This window comes from Ahaetulla prasina, chromosome 4 (genome assembly GCF_028640845.1).
Source record: "Ahaetulla prasina isolate Xishuangbanna chromosome 4, ASM2864084v1, whole genome shotgun sequence".
NCBI classification, from domain to species: Eukaryota; Metazoa; Chordata; class Lepidosauria; order Squamata; family Colubridae; genus Ahaetulla; species Ahaetulla prasina.
The window spans coordinates 44,296,933-44,313,727 of record NC_080542.1 but is presented as its reverse complement, the minus strand read 5'-3'; the positions used below and the strand labels follow the sequence as shown (position 1 = coordinate 44,313,727).

Genomic DNA, 16,795 nt, shown 5'->3' with positions numbered 1-16,795 from the left:
AGTCCTCAACTTATGACCACAGTGGAGTCCAAATATCTGTTGCTAAGCAAGACAACTGTTAAGTGAGTTGTGCCCCATTTTATAATCTATTTTGCTATGCTTGTTAAGCAAATCACAGCGGTTGTTAAGTTAATCATGCGATTAAGTAAATCTGGCTTCCCCCATGGACATTGCTTGTCAAAAGCCAGTTGGAAAGGCTACAACAGGTGATCACATGTTCCTGGGACACTGCATCTGTCATATATACTGGTTGCCAAGTACCTGAATTATGATCATGAGACCATGAGGATGTTGCAACGGTAGTAAGTGTGAAAACTAGTCATGCCACTTCCTTTCAGAGCCATTGAAAAAAAGCCAAAATCAAAATCAGAGCCAAATCATCTCTAAACAAATGGTTGTAAGTGGAAGACTGCGTATACCTGTACAGGCAGAATGTCAATCTCAACAGTGGCAATGCTTCATCTTCCCAAATGAATTATTATGATTTTCTAGCTTGGTGCCCAACTGTTGGAACTGCAGTTTCCAGCCTCTGTGAAAGGAACAAAACTGAGCAAGAGAAAGGAGAATCCAGGACTGCCCAAATATCAATGTTTATTTCTCCGTCTTCACCAACCAGCATTGCCAGGCATCAGGACAAATGGGAATTATAGTTAAGCAACATATAGGGCAGTGATGGCTAACCTTTTCTGGACCGAGTGGCCAATGTATGCACAAATGCACATATGTACACCCGAATCCCCAAAATGCAATGCGTGTGTGGCCCCGTGCATGCGTGCCTCACACATGCACATGCCCCCACATGCAACTCACCTGCCATGCATGTGCCTACAAATGAGCCCTCCACGCATGCACCCTGACCCCCCGTGCATGTGTGACAGAAATTCGGACCAGCTTGCCGGCGGGAGGCATGTGTGAATGCGTGGCGAAACTGAGCTGGGGCAATAGTTTGCGTGCCCACAAAGAGAGTGCTGTATGCCACCTCTGGCACACATGCCATAGGTTTGACATCACAGATATATATAGGGTATCAAGAGTTTTTTGCTCCCATTTTATGGTAAGAACAAAGCGGAACCACAGAAATGTAATTTCAAGATCTCCCCTCTGCGATCAGCTTTGCAGGTATAGGAAATCTTCATTTAGAACTTCCTTGTTCAGTCACAGAAGTAACTTTGTGACCAATCCACACATTTATGACCTTCCCAAGTCTGTAAAGCAAAGGAGAGCTGAAGTAAAGTTATAAGTCGCAATTTCATTGAGTGATTATTTTGTTTAACAATTGAGTTGTTGGTCCCAATTCTGATCACTAAACGAGGATTTCATGTATTCAGAATACTAAATTTACTTACATAAAAAGTAATAACTCCTTTGACTCAAGATCAAATCTTATTAACTTCAAGGACACATCTGTGTATCTAATTTTCTTGACAAAAATATTAAGGTGGGATACCATTGGCTTTTCTGAGATGGTTTTTGACTTCTCCCCAGAACTGCTGCTCAGATATTTCCTGTTAAGTTCTCACCCAAGCAGGTCTGACCCCACTTAACACTTTTAAGAGCAGCCAATTCTAGCCAAACCTTTCATTTATTGGTACTTATTTATTAACATAATTTATCTTAGCAAGTAAACGCAAATCAGTTTTTAAAGCTTATTTTTATTTTTAAAATGAAATGTATTAAAGTTTTCAAACTAGTATTTTTCATAATTTGTCTTTTTAACTTAGGTTGAATTGTTCAATCTATGCATCCGTACCTAAATGGATGCGGTATCTATTCATATTATTATCGACATACCTATGATTACATTGTATAGGATGTTTTGGAAGCGTTGGATGTTAATATATGTCACAAAGATGTCTAAATAATGGCCTCTTATTGCAATAATATGAATTGTAATACATATTACTGCCCTCTGAATACTCTCCTTTAAAAAATTTTTTTTATTTGCTGTCATTTCAATAATCTTCTCAAATACATTAAGGAAAACTGGTAATGAATACATTTTAGTGTTGAGGCCAAAGCGGGTGTAGCATAATGAAAAAACTAGAACAAAAATTAGAATACCGCTTCTGCCATGTAATCTTTGGGTGACTGTAGACAAAATTTAAGGGGCGTGCATAAGAGCACAAACATGCCTACCATTCCTGTCCTATTGTTTCCTTTTGTTATATCCAATTAATATAGTTATTACATACTCATACTTATATATATCCTTATATATTGTATAGTTATTTCATGCTTATGCTTATATATACTGTGACACAAAATAAATAAATAAATAAAATAAAAATTTCTATTATCTCAGCCTCTACAATTTTGACAGGTATGAAAAGTGACATTTAAGTGAAGCATTTATGAAACTGCTGTGTAATTATAATTACTATTACACCTGTTTCCTGCTCTCTCTCTTTTTTAATTCAAAGCACTAAAATTTATTACATGCTACCTATACACCAAGATCTGGTCTACGAACAGTCCAAGTGAAATTGGTGCTTGATAAGGGTCAATGGAATTCACTGGGTTGTGTGGCTGGATTCCGAACGGATGACCTTGTTTCCCGCTCTTGATGATGGCGCAGTTTGGACTAAACAGGATTACTCTTATTGATCTGGCTTCATCTTTTCCTTTATGTGGTCTCATCCCCTTGCCTGCGCTTTATTCCTTATATCATCTAGACGAATTGACTTTTCAGTTCCCAAAATTCCCAAATTGGGTTGTGGAAGGTCGCACTAGGATGTGATAAAATGTAAGATAACAATCAGGATTTGTTGTTGTTTTTTGGGGGGGAGGGGGGAGAAGGACTCCCTTTCTTTAAAAATCCTTTAAAAGGCTTGAAGATAGTATTGCTACTAAATAAAAGTTTATGAATTTTTGTGAAGTATGTGATTACTCGGTATTAATATGAAAGTGAACTTCAACCTTATAAAACGAACAGTGGTGTGTATTCTACATGATGGTTAAATTGCTGAAGATTGAATAATATTTCTATTGTAGCTCATAGTTTTGCATTGCTGAATTCAAAATAGTGTGTCTGCTATCCATTTTCTTTCTAGTTATTCACTTCTTTATATAGAGGAGGACTTGGTCATCTATTCTTTGATTTAACTGTATCCTCTCCCCCATCAGTTTTTCCCCGAAGGCCATCACTCTGCTAAACAAATAATTCCCTCAACACTGTCAAACTATTTACTAAATCTGCACTACTATTAATCTTCTCATCGTTCCCATCACCAATCTCTTTCCACTTATGACTGTAACTTTGTTGCTGGCAATCCTTATGATTTATATTGATATATTGACCATCAATTGTGTTGTAAATGTTGTACCTTGATGAAGGTATCTTTTCTTTTATGTACACTGAGAGCATATGCACCAAGACAAATTCCTTGTGTGTCCAATCACACTTGGCCAATAAAAATTCAATTCAGTTCTATTCTATTCTATTCTATTCTATTCTATTCTATTCTATTCTATTCTATTCTATTCTATTCTATCTTTGCCTTGATTTTCCATCCCCAACTCGAACTCTGTCTATATCCTTGCAAAATTTCAGTTCCCAATCCATTTCAAGAGAGTTGAGTCCCAATGAAAAGGTCATTTGAGGATAAAGCTGGGCCTCCCAGCATTTTTTCCTCTCTCTTCCCCCAATTTTTTTTTCTTTTGGGGAGGCCAGCAGGGCTTGACTGTTTTTGTATTTCCTTTGATAATAACACACGTTTGGCAATGTGCCAGAGAGCTGCAGGTCTCCTTACAGAGCACTTTGCATGTAGCATGTTAAGGCTGAGACAGCAAGAGAAGGAGAAGGAAGACAAAAACTGCTTGGAGAAATAGGGGGTGCAAGGAGGGGGAAGTAAAGGAAGGGCTGAGGCCTAGCATATTTTTACTAACCAGGAATAGAAGAGATGAGATTCCAAACAATACCCAATCACTTATGAGTGGTTTGAAGAAAACCGAGACCATTTTTCCTTCTTATGTTCATATGTTTTCTCTTGTTTATATCTCTCTCTATTACTTGCCCCAGTTGCTGTGGTGATAGTTTTTATATAAAGGTTTCCCCTGTCCATGACGGATTCAAGGGGACCGGTGCTCATCTCCGATTCTCAGCTGAGGGAGCCTGTATTGTCTGAGATATTCTTCTGTCGTCATGTGGCCAGCATAAAAATATGGAATGCAGTAACTGTTTCTGCCAAAGTGGTACCTATTTATCTACTCACATTTGTATGCTGCTAGGTTGGCCGGAGCTGGGGCAAGTAGCGGGAGCTCACCTCATCATATAGCACTCAGATTTCGAACCCGGGTTCTAAGCTTTCCAGCTGACTAGCCCAGTGTTTTAACCTCTGAACCATCACATTGCCCTTTCTGTATCATATTTCTGCTACCCATCTTAATATAATCTTACCCAGTCAGTTTCTTGATTTGTTGTTGGTCTGTGTCCTCTTTTGGGATAAGGATGATATTGGCTTCTGTCCACGAATTAGGTATTCTGGCCTTCATAAGTGCTTCATTAAAAATTTCTAACAGAGTTTCATCTAGTGATTCTTGAAATGTCTTATATAATTCTGCCAGAAGTCCGTCTGGACCTGGTGTTTTGTTATTTTTCTGTTTTTTCCTAACCTCCTGTAATTAAGGGACGCGGTGGCTCAGGGACTAGGATGTTGAGTTTGTCGATCGAAAGGTCGGCAGCTCAGCGGTTCGAATACCATGCCGTGTAATGGGGTGAACTCCCATTACTTGTCCCAGCTTTTGCCAACCTAGCAGTTTCGAAAGCACGTAAAAATGCAAGTAGAAAAAATAGGGACCACCTTGGTGGGAAGGGAACAGTGTTCCATGCGCCTTTGGCATTGAGTCATGCCGACCACATGACCACCGAGACGTCTTCGGACAGCGCTGGCTCTTTGGCTTTGAAACAGAGATGAGCACTGCCCCCTAGAGTCAGCAATGAGTAGCACATATGTGCGAGGGGAACCTTTACCTTTACCTTACCACTAATTACATCATGCTAATTGACCCATTTAATATCTCTCTTTGTGTCTCATCTAATTTGGCTATATCTTATCTAAATATTGTTTAATATCTTCCTCAGATATATTACCCAGTAAGTTTCTACTCTACGGTACATGTATAAACAGGTTAGTGTGTCATAAATATGCTAAAAACTAATAGATGCATTAGGGTATCCTTGTTTTAATTTTTCTGAAGGAGAGATAGGAAGCTTGTGACCCTTCACAAGTTTCTGAATTTCAGCTTCCTTAACTTTTATCACCATGTTTGGGAGGGAAGGGAGGTGTCTGGTAACTTTAGTTGGTATCATTGGGTGGGAGCATATGATAGGAAGAAGTCAACATAGACATTTTTAAATTGGGAGATCCAAGGAATCTAAGCCAAAATCTCTAGAGAAATGACATATTGTATAAATGTTTCAAGGCTGCATAAGGAGAACAAATTTTAGAGCTAAATCTTGCTTTTGAGCAGCTCCAGCAGTTCTTCAGCTCTAGCTCCATGCTAGGAAGAAGATGATCCTATTTAAGCCATGACTCTCCCATCTTTGGGCTGGTATATCTTTCTAACAGGGAGATTTATTTCTTATGGAGAAGTCTTTATTTAAATGTATGCATAAGTAATAGTGATTACTTTGAAGTGGAGTTTTAAAAAAAGGCTAGATACAATCCTTTTAACACAGTCCAGCGGTTTTCCCTCTCCCTTCCCCCATCTCCTTCTTATCCTGGTTCCTTTTTGACTTAGTTGGTGCATGTTTATTTTTGTGACCATCTTGTCTAGAGAACCTGAGCTTCAGCACAGGGGATTTTGACAGGTTTTCTGATATTACTGGGCGTAGAAAGAACCTTCTGTTTTCTCTGCAGGACAAGAGACACATGGGGCGGTTATGGAACCAAATGCCAATATTTTTATGAAACTCCATTGATAAGGTCTTTCCTCAGTCTGGGTCCTGGGATGTAGTGGGCTTTTGGCTATGCAGCTTTGGAATTCTGGTGCTGCAGTCCTGTCATATCTGGGAGATGAAGTTTGCTTTTTAAGAGGAATTATACAAGTTCATAGAAGAGATTTTTCAGCTTCTGTCAGCTGGGATAACATAACTGAACTAGAACAAGTTCAAGGCATTTTGCTTGAGGTCAGAGGCAAATTGATGCCCCTATTGTGCTGTCTTCTATTCTGAAATTGATTGGACAGAGGGTTTGGTTTTCTTTTATCCCTGATAATGAACTAGAGAGAGGCAAGGTCACTTAGGGTTCACAAAACAGTGCTTCCACGGGCCTCATCTTGCACTGTCCATTTTGCCTAATGGCAGATTCACTGGTGAACCACACTAACTGATGCTGAATATAGACAAGAAATTATTCTGTGTTCATAAAATTCCCAAAATGATTTGGTTTGGCTGTTGTATGAGGTGGTCTTTGATCTGATCATTTTTTTCATATACCACATGTCACTTTTACATGCTATTTCAAAGGGGCTTGTTCCATTGACTCAGATTGATAAATTTAAAGTCCTAAATCCACTTTCCAATTTAAGCATGGAGACATTAGAATTGTCCATAAAACACCAAAGCTGATATAGAAACCATGTGGTTGCAGCTCCAGGCTAAATGACGGATTGCATTTACCCGCTGTGGACCACTGTTTTTCAATTGCTGGATTCACACATCAACTGAAATTATATTGTAGTTTCCTTGCTTTGGGCTTAGCACAATGTGTGAACCCAGCTAAACATAAATTATAAGTATTATAAATTATATTTATCAACAAACTATGGCTTTTAAAACCGTGACTTCACTTATGTGAATTCAACTATGAAGCACCAGAACAGAAGTATATAGCAGAATGTTGGTTAGACAGTGAGCCAAGTTTGATTTATTGATTATATGCTGTCTAGTCATTTTCAGCTCCTAGCAACCACACTCATAGATTTTCTCTATGACAACCTATCCCTAACCTGTTCTTTTATGTCTCCCAATAGAGCACTCATCACCACTGTAACTAAATCCATGTACTTTGCTGCTGGTCATCCTCTTAGCTTCCACCTTTCCTAGCATTAAAGTCCTTTCCAGGGAGCCAAGTCGTTCTATAATGTGTTCAAAATAGGATAATTTGAGCTTGGTCTGGTGTGAGCCTCGAGTGAGAACTCTGAGTTAATTTGTTGTGATGATCCATCAGTTTGTTTTCTTGTCAGTCCACGGTACCCTCAGCCAAGTTACATGTTTCTAATGTTTTAGGGATCATTAATTGTATCTTGCCTTTTAATATATCAGATCTACCAAGCCTTACAAACAAACAAAAACTTAGCTTTTCTCAATATCTGTTCCTTAGTAATAAAATACAAGCATAATAAGAATCTATAACGCTTTTTGTTATGCCCTAAGATATTATACTTCTGTACAATTATACTTCTATACAATGGCTCTTAGAAAGAAAGATAGAAATATGCTGTTTATACTGTTACCATTCTTAACTTGTAGAACAAGTTAAAAGTGAAAGGTAATGGTTTTCTTAGAAAACATCTTGAACTTATTGGCAGGAACTTACTGATTAATAGCTCACATTCTTGATAATTATTCTAAACTAGTTCTAAAGAATTGCAGCAAGAGCGTAATACATAGAAACAAATGTTGCATCTCAACATTTTCAATTCTTTAGAAAATCAATAATATTTATTCGGTCAATGACCAGCAAAATTTAAATGAACAAAACAAACAAAAGCCAAGTGAAGCAAATAAATGCAATAATATGTTAATTAATATACTATACCAATAGTATAGTTTAGGAAAGATTAAACCTCTAGGCTTTAGAGAAGAGCTGTGGAAGGGAAATTTTGAATTCCCACTAGCTGTACTCAATAAAAAGGGGTAAGGAGACTTGAACTATAAAATATAATAAGAGCATGAACTTATTAGCATCAACATTACTGAATCAGACATATGAAGGAATGCAACTGTTTACTGAGTCTTCCAGATTTGAGTTGCAGAAATCCTGATGACCACCAGATGGCAAAAAAAGGGTTGGAATTTGCTGAATTTCATTCCTACCATTTAGTCACTCTCAAGATTTTTGGAATCAAGTCTGAGAGGCCTAATATTCTTTAATATATTATTAATATAGTTAATCAGATCCACTTATAGTTGGACCTGACCGTCTGTTCTCACTGAGGTGAATGAAACACAGTTTGGATTTGTTAAATGGGACAAGTTTGCACCTGTGACTCCCAGGGAAGGAGATGGAAGCTCCTCACCCGAACAACCATTTATTATATCTTGCCCCTCCTAACTTGTTAGGTAGTGTGTAGTTTGTCCTTGTTATAGGATCAGTTTTTTTGAGGTAGGAATGGTTCTGCCAGTATTGAAGCATGATAGTGCACTTTCTTCTCAAAAAGCTGTTGGACTTAAGTGATCTGGACTGTCCTTCAGACAGATGTAAGATTGGTCATCTTACAAATAGGCTTTTGCAGCACGTTCTACAGAAGACTGCCCCTGAAGACCACTTAGAAACTGCAGCTAATCCGAAATGTAGTGCCACAGGTAATTATGGGATGCCTCAGTATGCCCATGTAACATTGCACAGTCTGCTGGTAGTTTTCCAGGTGCAGTTAGGATGCTGATTATCATCTTTAAAGCCTTTTGTGGCCTAGGGCATAGCTATTTGAGGGTCCATTTATTTTCTGTCAGGTAGACTCTTACTTTCTATATTTTCTATAGAATCTATCGGATCTTTTTTACCTGTTCTATTTCACAGAGTTGGCATGTTCTGACATATTGGGTCAATGGAACCCAGGAAGCATACTGCCCTCTGGAACACGTTTGCCCTGAAATTTGTATCTCCCAACCAACCTTATTTCTAAAACTCCTTAAAAACTCCTTAAAACCTGGGTTTTTGCCCTGGGCTAATTTGGATGGTAGGCTCCTTCAGAGAGCACTTGCGTGAGGTTGAGACAGAAGATTGTTCTTGATTATTGCTATAATTTCTTACTAATTGTTACCTGTTTTTAGAATATAATAGTACACCACCTTAGAATCATTTCTGAACTGAATGGTTGTAGAAAGCTAATGAATAAATAATAAATATTTAAATAAATAATGTGCAAGTGTTCATTGCATGTGGGCATCACTGAAGGAAATACAATCTGGGCAATATTCCAGGGCACTGTTTGAAATGCCTTGATAGCTTCACATCTTCTGCCTTTTCCAGGCCTCTTGATTCTTGGCCTAACAACAGGCCTTTTCCCTTTACCAAGATAAGATGCTATAAATAAATCTATAAATAAAATAAATAAAAATATTCTATTCTATTCTATTCTAAGATGCTAGCCCGCCCCCCCATCATTGGGGATGAAGGTGATCCAATAATTTAAAGCATTTTGTCCAAATCTTTGCAGTATGAGTAACAGAATCACAGTGAAAAAAACTGACTGAGGAATGGGGTGGGTATCTCACATGGACTAAAAATTCAAAAGTGATCATTTCACTATTGGTTACATGACTTTGTTTCCAGCATCAGAAGTGCTGGAAAAAGTAATTAATTTCATACACTTTTAGGCTGCTGATACATAATGTGAGAATAAGGGGGGGAAATGCTGCTTTAACACCAGTACAGCAACAGATGTCTGGAGATGAGAGGAAGGCACCATCAGAAAAAGAAGGGGGATAATTGCTAGAATAGTTCTTCCTTGGTTAAATGCTTGTAGAATTTCAGCCAATGTGTCAGTGCTCAAAATTTTTTCTTTTTTTTCTTCCTCCTATTTTTTTTTTATTTGACATATAAAATACATTCATAATAAGCAGCACAGACAAAACTCTATTTCATTTATATATTTCATCCTGCTTTTTGTGATTTTGAATTGCAAAAATTGAGAATTTAGGATTCTCAATTCTCAGGAATTCAGAAATTAGGTACTGTTATAGCCAGCATGTTACATGTACATGTCAGTGAATTAGAACATTTTAAAATTTTTGTTCCAAAGTCAAGAGAATGGGAAGGATTCAAGATAAAACATGAATAAGAAATCTGTTTTTTCTTTTTATCTTCATAGGGTCTCCTCTTCAAAGCTTTTGACCCAGAATGCTTGCAATTTGCCAACAGTGAAGGAGACCACAATGGGGCTTGCCTCATAGCATAATAGCCCCTCCTCCCTCAAATTTGAAATCCACATCTGTCGTGGCGGCCGTGGAGTGTTGCCTCTGGGGGCGGAGCCCACCTTGGTCTCTCTTTATTGATCCTGGATGGAATTGCGGTGAATGGAACAGAAGCCCAGCACGGTGGAGTGCCTATCGGAGCCAGAGGACACCCGGTAAGATCATCTACAGAGCATTAAAACAATTAAGAGAACGTTGGAGATTTCTTTCAGTGGCATTTTCAAAACCTCTATTTAGTTCTGAATTTGTCCTAGAAATACACATGGTAAAGAGCTCTGTTCTTGTTGATGGGACCCACTAAAAAGTACCTGTGTGCTGAAAATTTAAAAATTAAATTTCTACAAAGATCTCCGGGATCTTTCGAAGTATCTTTGAGTATTCTTGATTCTCAGTTATGCCAATTTGACTCATTTCTGATTGTCCTGCAATATACCTCATTAACTTTTAGGGGGAGCAATGGGGAATATAAAGTGGTTGGTTTTTTTTTAACGATAACAGAGTTTGAATTAGATCTCTATGATTTTAGTGTTTTTCCATTTGATGCTACCTCTGCTGCTCTCTGCATTCACGTCACGAACCATACATTTTAGCATCATATTCAGAATTCAGTGTTCAAGAATTCAGAATTCAAAAGCAGTTTTTACTGCTTTTTAAAAGTAGATCTGAAAAATTGGGCAATTTCTCACTACCAGCTTTTTTTTTAAAATTGTAAGTCTTTCCTCATGGCTCAGTCAAAATGCTACTCACTCATCCCTGAACCAGCAGAAAACTAAACCAGCATAAAACTTGCTGACTCCTATTTTGCCTTTCTATCCTCAGTTCTGGTGACATCCTGATTTCAGTGTACAGGCATGTTAAGCAAAGCCTTTGGTTAACTTTCTGTTTTTGGCTGTCTTCCCTTTTCTGAACATCACCAGCTGGCAGCAAATGATCATAGCACTGCTAAACACCAGAGATTTAATCATTTTGTCAAAACCCAGCACTTCCTCAAGTTCATTATATGAAGCAATGAAACAGGAGTGATACTTCTAACCTGCTCCATCCCAGACTCCACAAACCAAATATCAGAGATGCTTGTTTTGAGAATTAGTTTAATTTTTTTTTCAAAGGGGTACCAAACCCACTTGAAAACAAGCCTATGGGCAAATAATATTGAGAAAGGGGAATCTTCTAGCAGTGATATCACTGCTAGAAATAATTAAGGGAGCCATAAGGGAAAGGATTCTATACACCAAAGCAACCTATAGATAGTGGGCTCTACTTTTGCTAACATGGATAGTTAAGATTAACAGATTGTATGCACCTTGAAATTATTACTGGTTCCTGACAACTTAAGGGAAAACATCTGTACAGCTAGTCATGACTGAGGACAGGAGAAAAGCAACACCATGGGGACATGGCAGATCAGAAATGTTGCCAGAGAATGAGTTGTACTTTGATAAGATGTAAATGAGGAAAGCTGGGTAGTTCTTGTTCTTATTTTAATCAGAATTAATTATGAACAAGAAAAGCCAGTAGGCAGCTCCTAATTGTTAGTGTGAGGATAATATTGCATTGCATTACTACAGTGGTTCTCAAAGGATGGCTTGTGCCTTCCTGTGAGTCATTTGAAGGGCACCATACTCTCCTCACTTTGCTCAAATGCAATGTAAAATTGCTGGCTCTGGACAGGCTGTGCAGAGGGTCAGATACTTGGACAATGTCCTCTGCACTCACAGCAGTGGCTCCTGTAAAAATCCTGGCTCGTTACAGAGAGCTATCCAGAATAACCTGTCCAGGATCTTTGAAGCCCTCTTGCCTAGTTTCCTTCCTCTATTTCTAAAGGCAGCCTGATACTCATCTTCTTCATGGGCTTTAGGTTGGGCTTTGTTGTGTCTTGTCCGCTCTCGCCGCAGCCGGGGTCTGCTTATCTGCTCCCGAACACAGAGCAATGTATGCCTCCCGGCCCCAGTTCTGGCTCCATGCCCAGACAAGCTGCAGAGGAGGGGGCACCTCCCGGTCCCAGCCCTGGCTCCATGCCCAAGCAGGCTGCAGAGGAGGGAACACCTCCCGGCCCCAGCCCTGGCTCCATGCCCAGGCAAACGGAGCAGCTAGACCCCTCCCCCTCCTCCACAGCATGTGAGCCTGAGGAAAGTTTACTTCCAACAACAGCTGATTGGAGTGACCCTCGCATCAGAAGATTGGATAGGCGGAGGCAACAGAAGGAAGGGAGGGGCAGGCCTTAATGAGTGCTGAGTCATGGAGCCACACCCCATGGCCTATATAAAGGATCTGCTTTCTGGCAGTCTCTGAGTCAGGCAAAGTCGAACTTATCTTGCTGAAGTCACTTACTGGTCTCCTGCCTGCTCTGAGGACTTTGCTAGGACTTTGGGCAGAGCTGCAGAGGCAAGCCTGATTCGGATTTCCCTGACCTGGCCATCAGCGGAGGAGTGGGACACGACAGGCTTTGGCATTGACCCTAAGTGTCCTCTTAAGTAGGCAAAGCACTGCATTTCAGTTTCTTGCAAAAAGACAACACTTTGTGGCAGGGAGCCAGCATACTCTATAGCAAATCTTTCTGAAGTTCATCCCTTCACAAACAATCCCACGGAGACAGCTCTGTTAGTGGTAGATATTTTTCAGTAAAGGGGTATATCTCCCTCTCTTTTAAGAAGAGATTGGACAACCATTTTTCTGAAATGTTATAGGGCCGTGATGGCGAACCTATGGCACGCATGCCCAAAGTGACATGCAGAGCCATGTCACCTAGCATGCATGGCCTCGCCCGTTGCTCTTCCAGGTTTCTGGTGTGCATGCACGTGCAATGATCAGCTGGCCTTCGCGTGCGCGGCAGTGCTGGAAACAGGAACAGCTGGTCTTCTGGTTTCCATGTGCGCATGCCAGTTGATCATTGCGCATGTATGTGCACCAGAAACCGGAAGAGGAGCTGCCTGGTGCGCATGCGTGTGCCTGAAACTGGAAGTTCTGGTTTCTTGTGTGCACATGCACACTGGGTAACTCCTCTTCCAGGTCGTGTCCCTGACAAGCGAGCGTGTGCGCACGCATTCCCTTTTTGCCACTCAGTGCCAAAAAGATTCGCCATCACTGTTATAGGGATTCCTGCTTGAGCAGGGAATTGGACTAAAAGACCTCCAAGATCCCTTCCATCTCTGTTTTTCTGTTATTCTATTATATCAAATGGCCTCTTTTTTATGATTGTTGGCTAAATCATGTGTGTTTTACAAAAAATAGTTTATAGAGGTTGGAGGTTACATAAACTGATTATTGTTGAGAAACTTGGACCACAAAATCCTTCTATCACTAAAATCTAGAAACTTTGAGAAATAGTGTATTGCTTTGAAAATATTATTGCATTGAAATCTTTTGTTTCATCAACTTCTCTGAATTGATTACTATTGGACAAAGAAACAAATCAAGTTTTCAGGTGTGTTCTTTTGTTTTAAGTGAAGTTTTCTGAGCATACATTCCCCTTTGAAGGAGAACCATAACTCAAGCACAGGCCTACTCAAAGGCCTGCCCTATGAATGGGTGCTAGTATGTGACTGAAATTGCTAAAATGCCCATGTGGGTGTGTGAACAAGGCTGTGAGTCAAAATGAAGATTTGTGTGAAGGCTGAAAATAAAAGTAGAGGATCCAAAGTCTTTCAAATAATGTTTAGTGGAAAGAGGCAATCCTCAACTTGTCATTTTTGGATTATTTTAACCTAAAACAGAACCTGATGACTTCTGGATGTAAAATTTGAATCTGACACAAACATGTTCTCCCTTCTGTTGATGTTATTTTTAAAATATTCAGAGATCAAATGTTATTTATATATATGATAGAGAATTAGGGGGAAAGTCAGTAGCTCTTCCTGATCTATGCTACACCCCCAAATCACCCAAGATCTCTTTGAGAGTTCAGTAATTTACAATTTAGTTGTGATTTAATTGGGATGCTACACTGCCACAGGTGCGATTGAAGATTCCAACAGAAGTCCTGGATTAGGACAAGGTAATCTTTTCAGAAGACAACTTCCATGCAGTGTGTAAGGTCTTTTCTCCATTCTTATGTGTGCATATTCTCTAGCTAGACAATTCACAGATTGAAGCTTAATGTGTGAGTTTATTTCCATTGAAAAGTCATGTTTTTAAGATTGTTGGAATAATCTTATCTGTAATTATTGGCTTCTATTACTATTTTGTCACTTCTTACTGCAATGACTAAGAGGCAAATGTTTATTAAAGCTTACCCTAGCACACAGTTCTTATGTAGAATCTCTCTATCCAGATTTTATATAGAACAAGTTTACGGTTTTGCATACATTAGAAGCCAAATCTCCAACAACAAGTGAAAATCACATTTTTGTGTGAATATGGCTTATAAATTTGGCTGTAGCAATTAAGGATTAACTACAGGCGATCATATACAAACTATAATCAATGCTGCAAACAACTACATATCAAAATTCAGGGTACAAGGTTTATGTGAAATACATTGGATTAGTAACCAATTGTTATTACCACCCAGTTGATACCTGAATTCTGTCTTTCTGAAGTGGCAGCAGAACCAATCTGGTAAATTGAAGGGATAACATTCCCCTTTCCCATGTAAAAATTAATGTCTGGGGAGGCAGGTAATGTTATGCATGTGAAAAAAAGTATGTAAGTTTACAGGCATGTGCAATATGCACAGAAGTTGCAGTCATGTCATGAACTGATAGAGAAGTTCATTTTCAACCAAATTTGTGAGGTAATTTCCAAATGCTATAACTAGCTGTCAGTTCACACAGCAGTATCCTCGTCTTTGTTTGTTTGTTTCCAGAAAGGAAATTGAATCGCAAATCTGGCATTAGCTTAGGAATGTGAAGTCTTAAGAAACTTCAGCGGGTTTTGTTTGTTTTCATATATTTCTTTCTATTTTACTTTACTTTTAGAATAACAACAAAAGGTGAGCTTTTGACAAAAAGAATATGGGAATGACAAAAGAGGTTCAGCCTGAAAAACAATTAGGTAAAACATTTGACAGGTTCAAAAGAGAGAAAGGGGCTGGCCAAGTACATTCTAGTAGTCAAACGATATGTATTAACTTGTCCCAAGTCACGTACACTTCATCTCCATTTCATTTCCCCCAAATCACATTTGTTACTCAGCCTGGGAAGTGAATTGTGCTGTGACTTAGGTGGTTAGTGTGAGCAAGATAAACTATAGTTTCTCTGTGCTTGTGTTCACATAACACTCAGGTCAGTTATAAATCAACTGATCTAGTTAGCTGCCTGCACTAAGATTAATTTTAATCATCCTTATTTTTTCTTTTAATAATTTCAGTGTGATGATGTGAACCCAATTATTTGATTTCTTTAGGGTTAATGCAGCCCAAATAATACAGTAGAGATGTTAAATGGGTAAAATGTCTGTTATAATTAGTCTGCTGCATTCTGGATTGCTTTTAGCTTCCAAGTGATTTTTAAGGGCAGCTCCATGTATAGCAGATTGCAAGAGTTGAAACATGAGGTACAAGAGAAGGTGTGATCCATCAACAAAGGCTTCTATCCAGAAGCAACCATTATGGGCACCAAGATGAAACTGTACACTTGCTCTTTAGGTGAGATACATCAACTTCTAGAATAGATTGACAACCACACCATCTTGCTGGGGTTAAAACTTAGCCTATTTCTCCCTACCAAAATACTAATGGCTTTCAGGCATAGAGATAGATGGCTAACTGTATCTTCAGTGTTATCTGGGATGGAGATACACAGCTGGATATTATTAACAACCAGATTGATGACCTTCCTCACAACTTCATGTAGATATTAAATTGTATAAAAAAAGGGGGTGGAAGGTTAAGTCCTACAACCCTCCACAACAGAGAACTAGCAGCTTCGCCTCTTTTCCCCAGAATAAATTGGAACCATTCATGGAGGGAGGATAAGAATCCGCAGGTGGTCCACAAGGACACACTATGATTAAGATTATCAAGGACAGTTGAGAGAATCCAGCAAGGCCAGCAAAATCTCACTTCATCATAGGTCATTTAATAAGAGCACCAGTGTGCCTACTGTCCCTGTCCTAATGTTCCCTTTAATTATATTCATTTTACGTATTCAATTCATGCTTATACTTATATATATTATTTAATATGTATTTAACAAAATAAATAAATAAATAAATAAATAAAATTTACAAATGCAGCCAATCCTATCTCAATTCTAGTCAGAAAGTTGATTGAAAACCGTCCAAATAATCTGCTTTATCTAGAACTCTCTGCAACTAGGCCTCTACCATCTTACTAATATTCCCTAAAAAGGGAATGGAAAGATTGAGAGTTGTCCATAATAGCCAGGTTTAAGGGATTCCTGCTTTAAAACAAATAATGTAAACCCCTTCTCTGAAAATGAATGCAAAAATATAGAAACAATTGCTATTTTAAAATTTTATTGTGAATTTATTTAATTTCTATAGCTACATGTAAGCACATCCAGCCATCTGTATAATAAAAATGCAGTACAAATAGCATCAATTTAAAAATTAATTACCAATAAGACCAACAGTGCAAAAATAGAAGTCATGAAATTGTTACTGAAAATACATATATTCAGAGCTTTCCAGTGAATCTGCAGACAAGGGGCCTGAAGCTTGCTCTACGGATGTGAGGTCGCTATCAAAAAGATCTTT

At 38.7% G+C, this 16,795-nt stretch overlaps 1 protein-coding gene across 6 annotated transcripts in view; it reads left to right on the top strand.

The window, feature by feature from the left end:
• Nucleotides 1–16,795, top strand: part of THRA (thyroid hormone receptor alpha) — a 157,207-nt gene that overhangs the window by 84,458 nt on the left and 55,954 nt on the right. For 5 of the 6 annotated variants that reach the window (XM_058181544.1, XM_058181543.1, XM_058181548.1 and 2 more), the window contains one exon: nt 10,036–10,293. Coding sequence is in view for 1 of the 6 variants with exons in the window: in XM_058181548.1 (XP_058037531.1) it covers nt 10,241–10,293 (53 nt within the window). In the remaining 5 variants the exon portion in view is untranslated. Of the gene's footprint in view, nt 1–5,097; nt 5,127–10,035; nt 10,294–16,795 lie in introns of those variants that run through there. The other variant, XM_058181547.1, reaches the window with a different exon arrangement.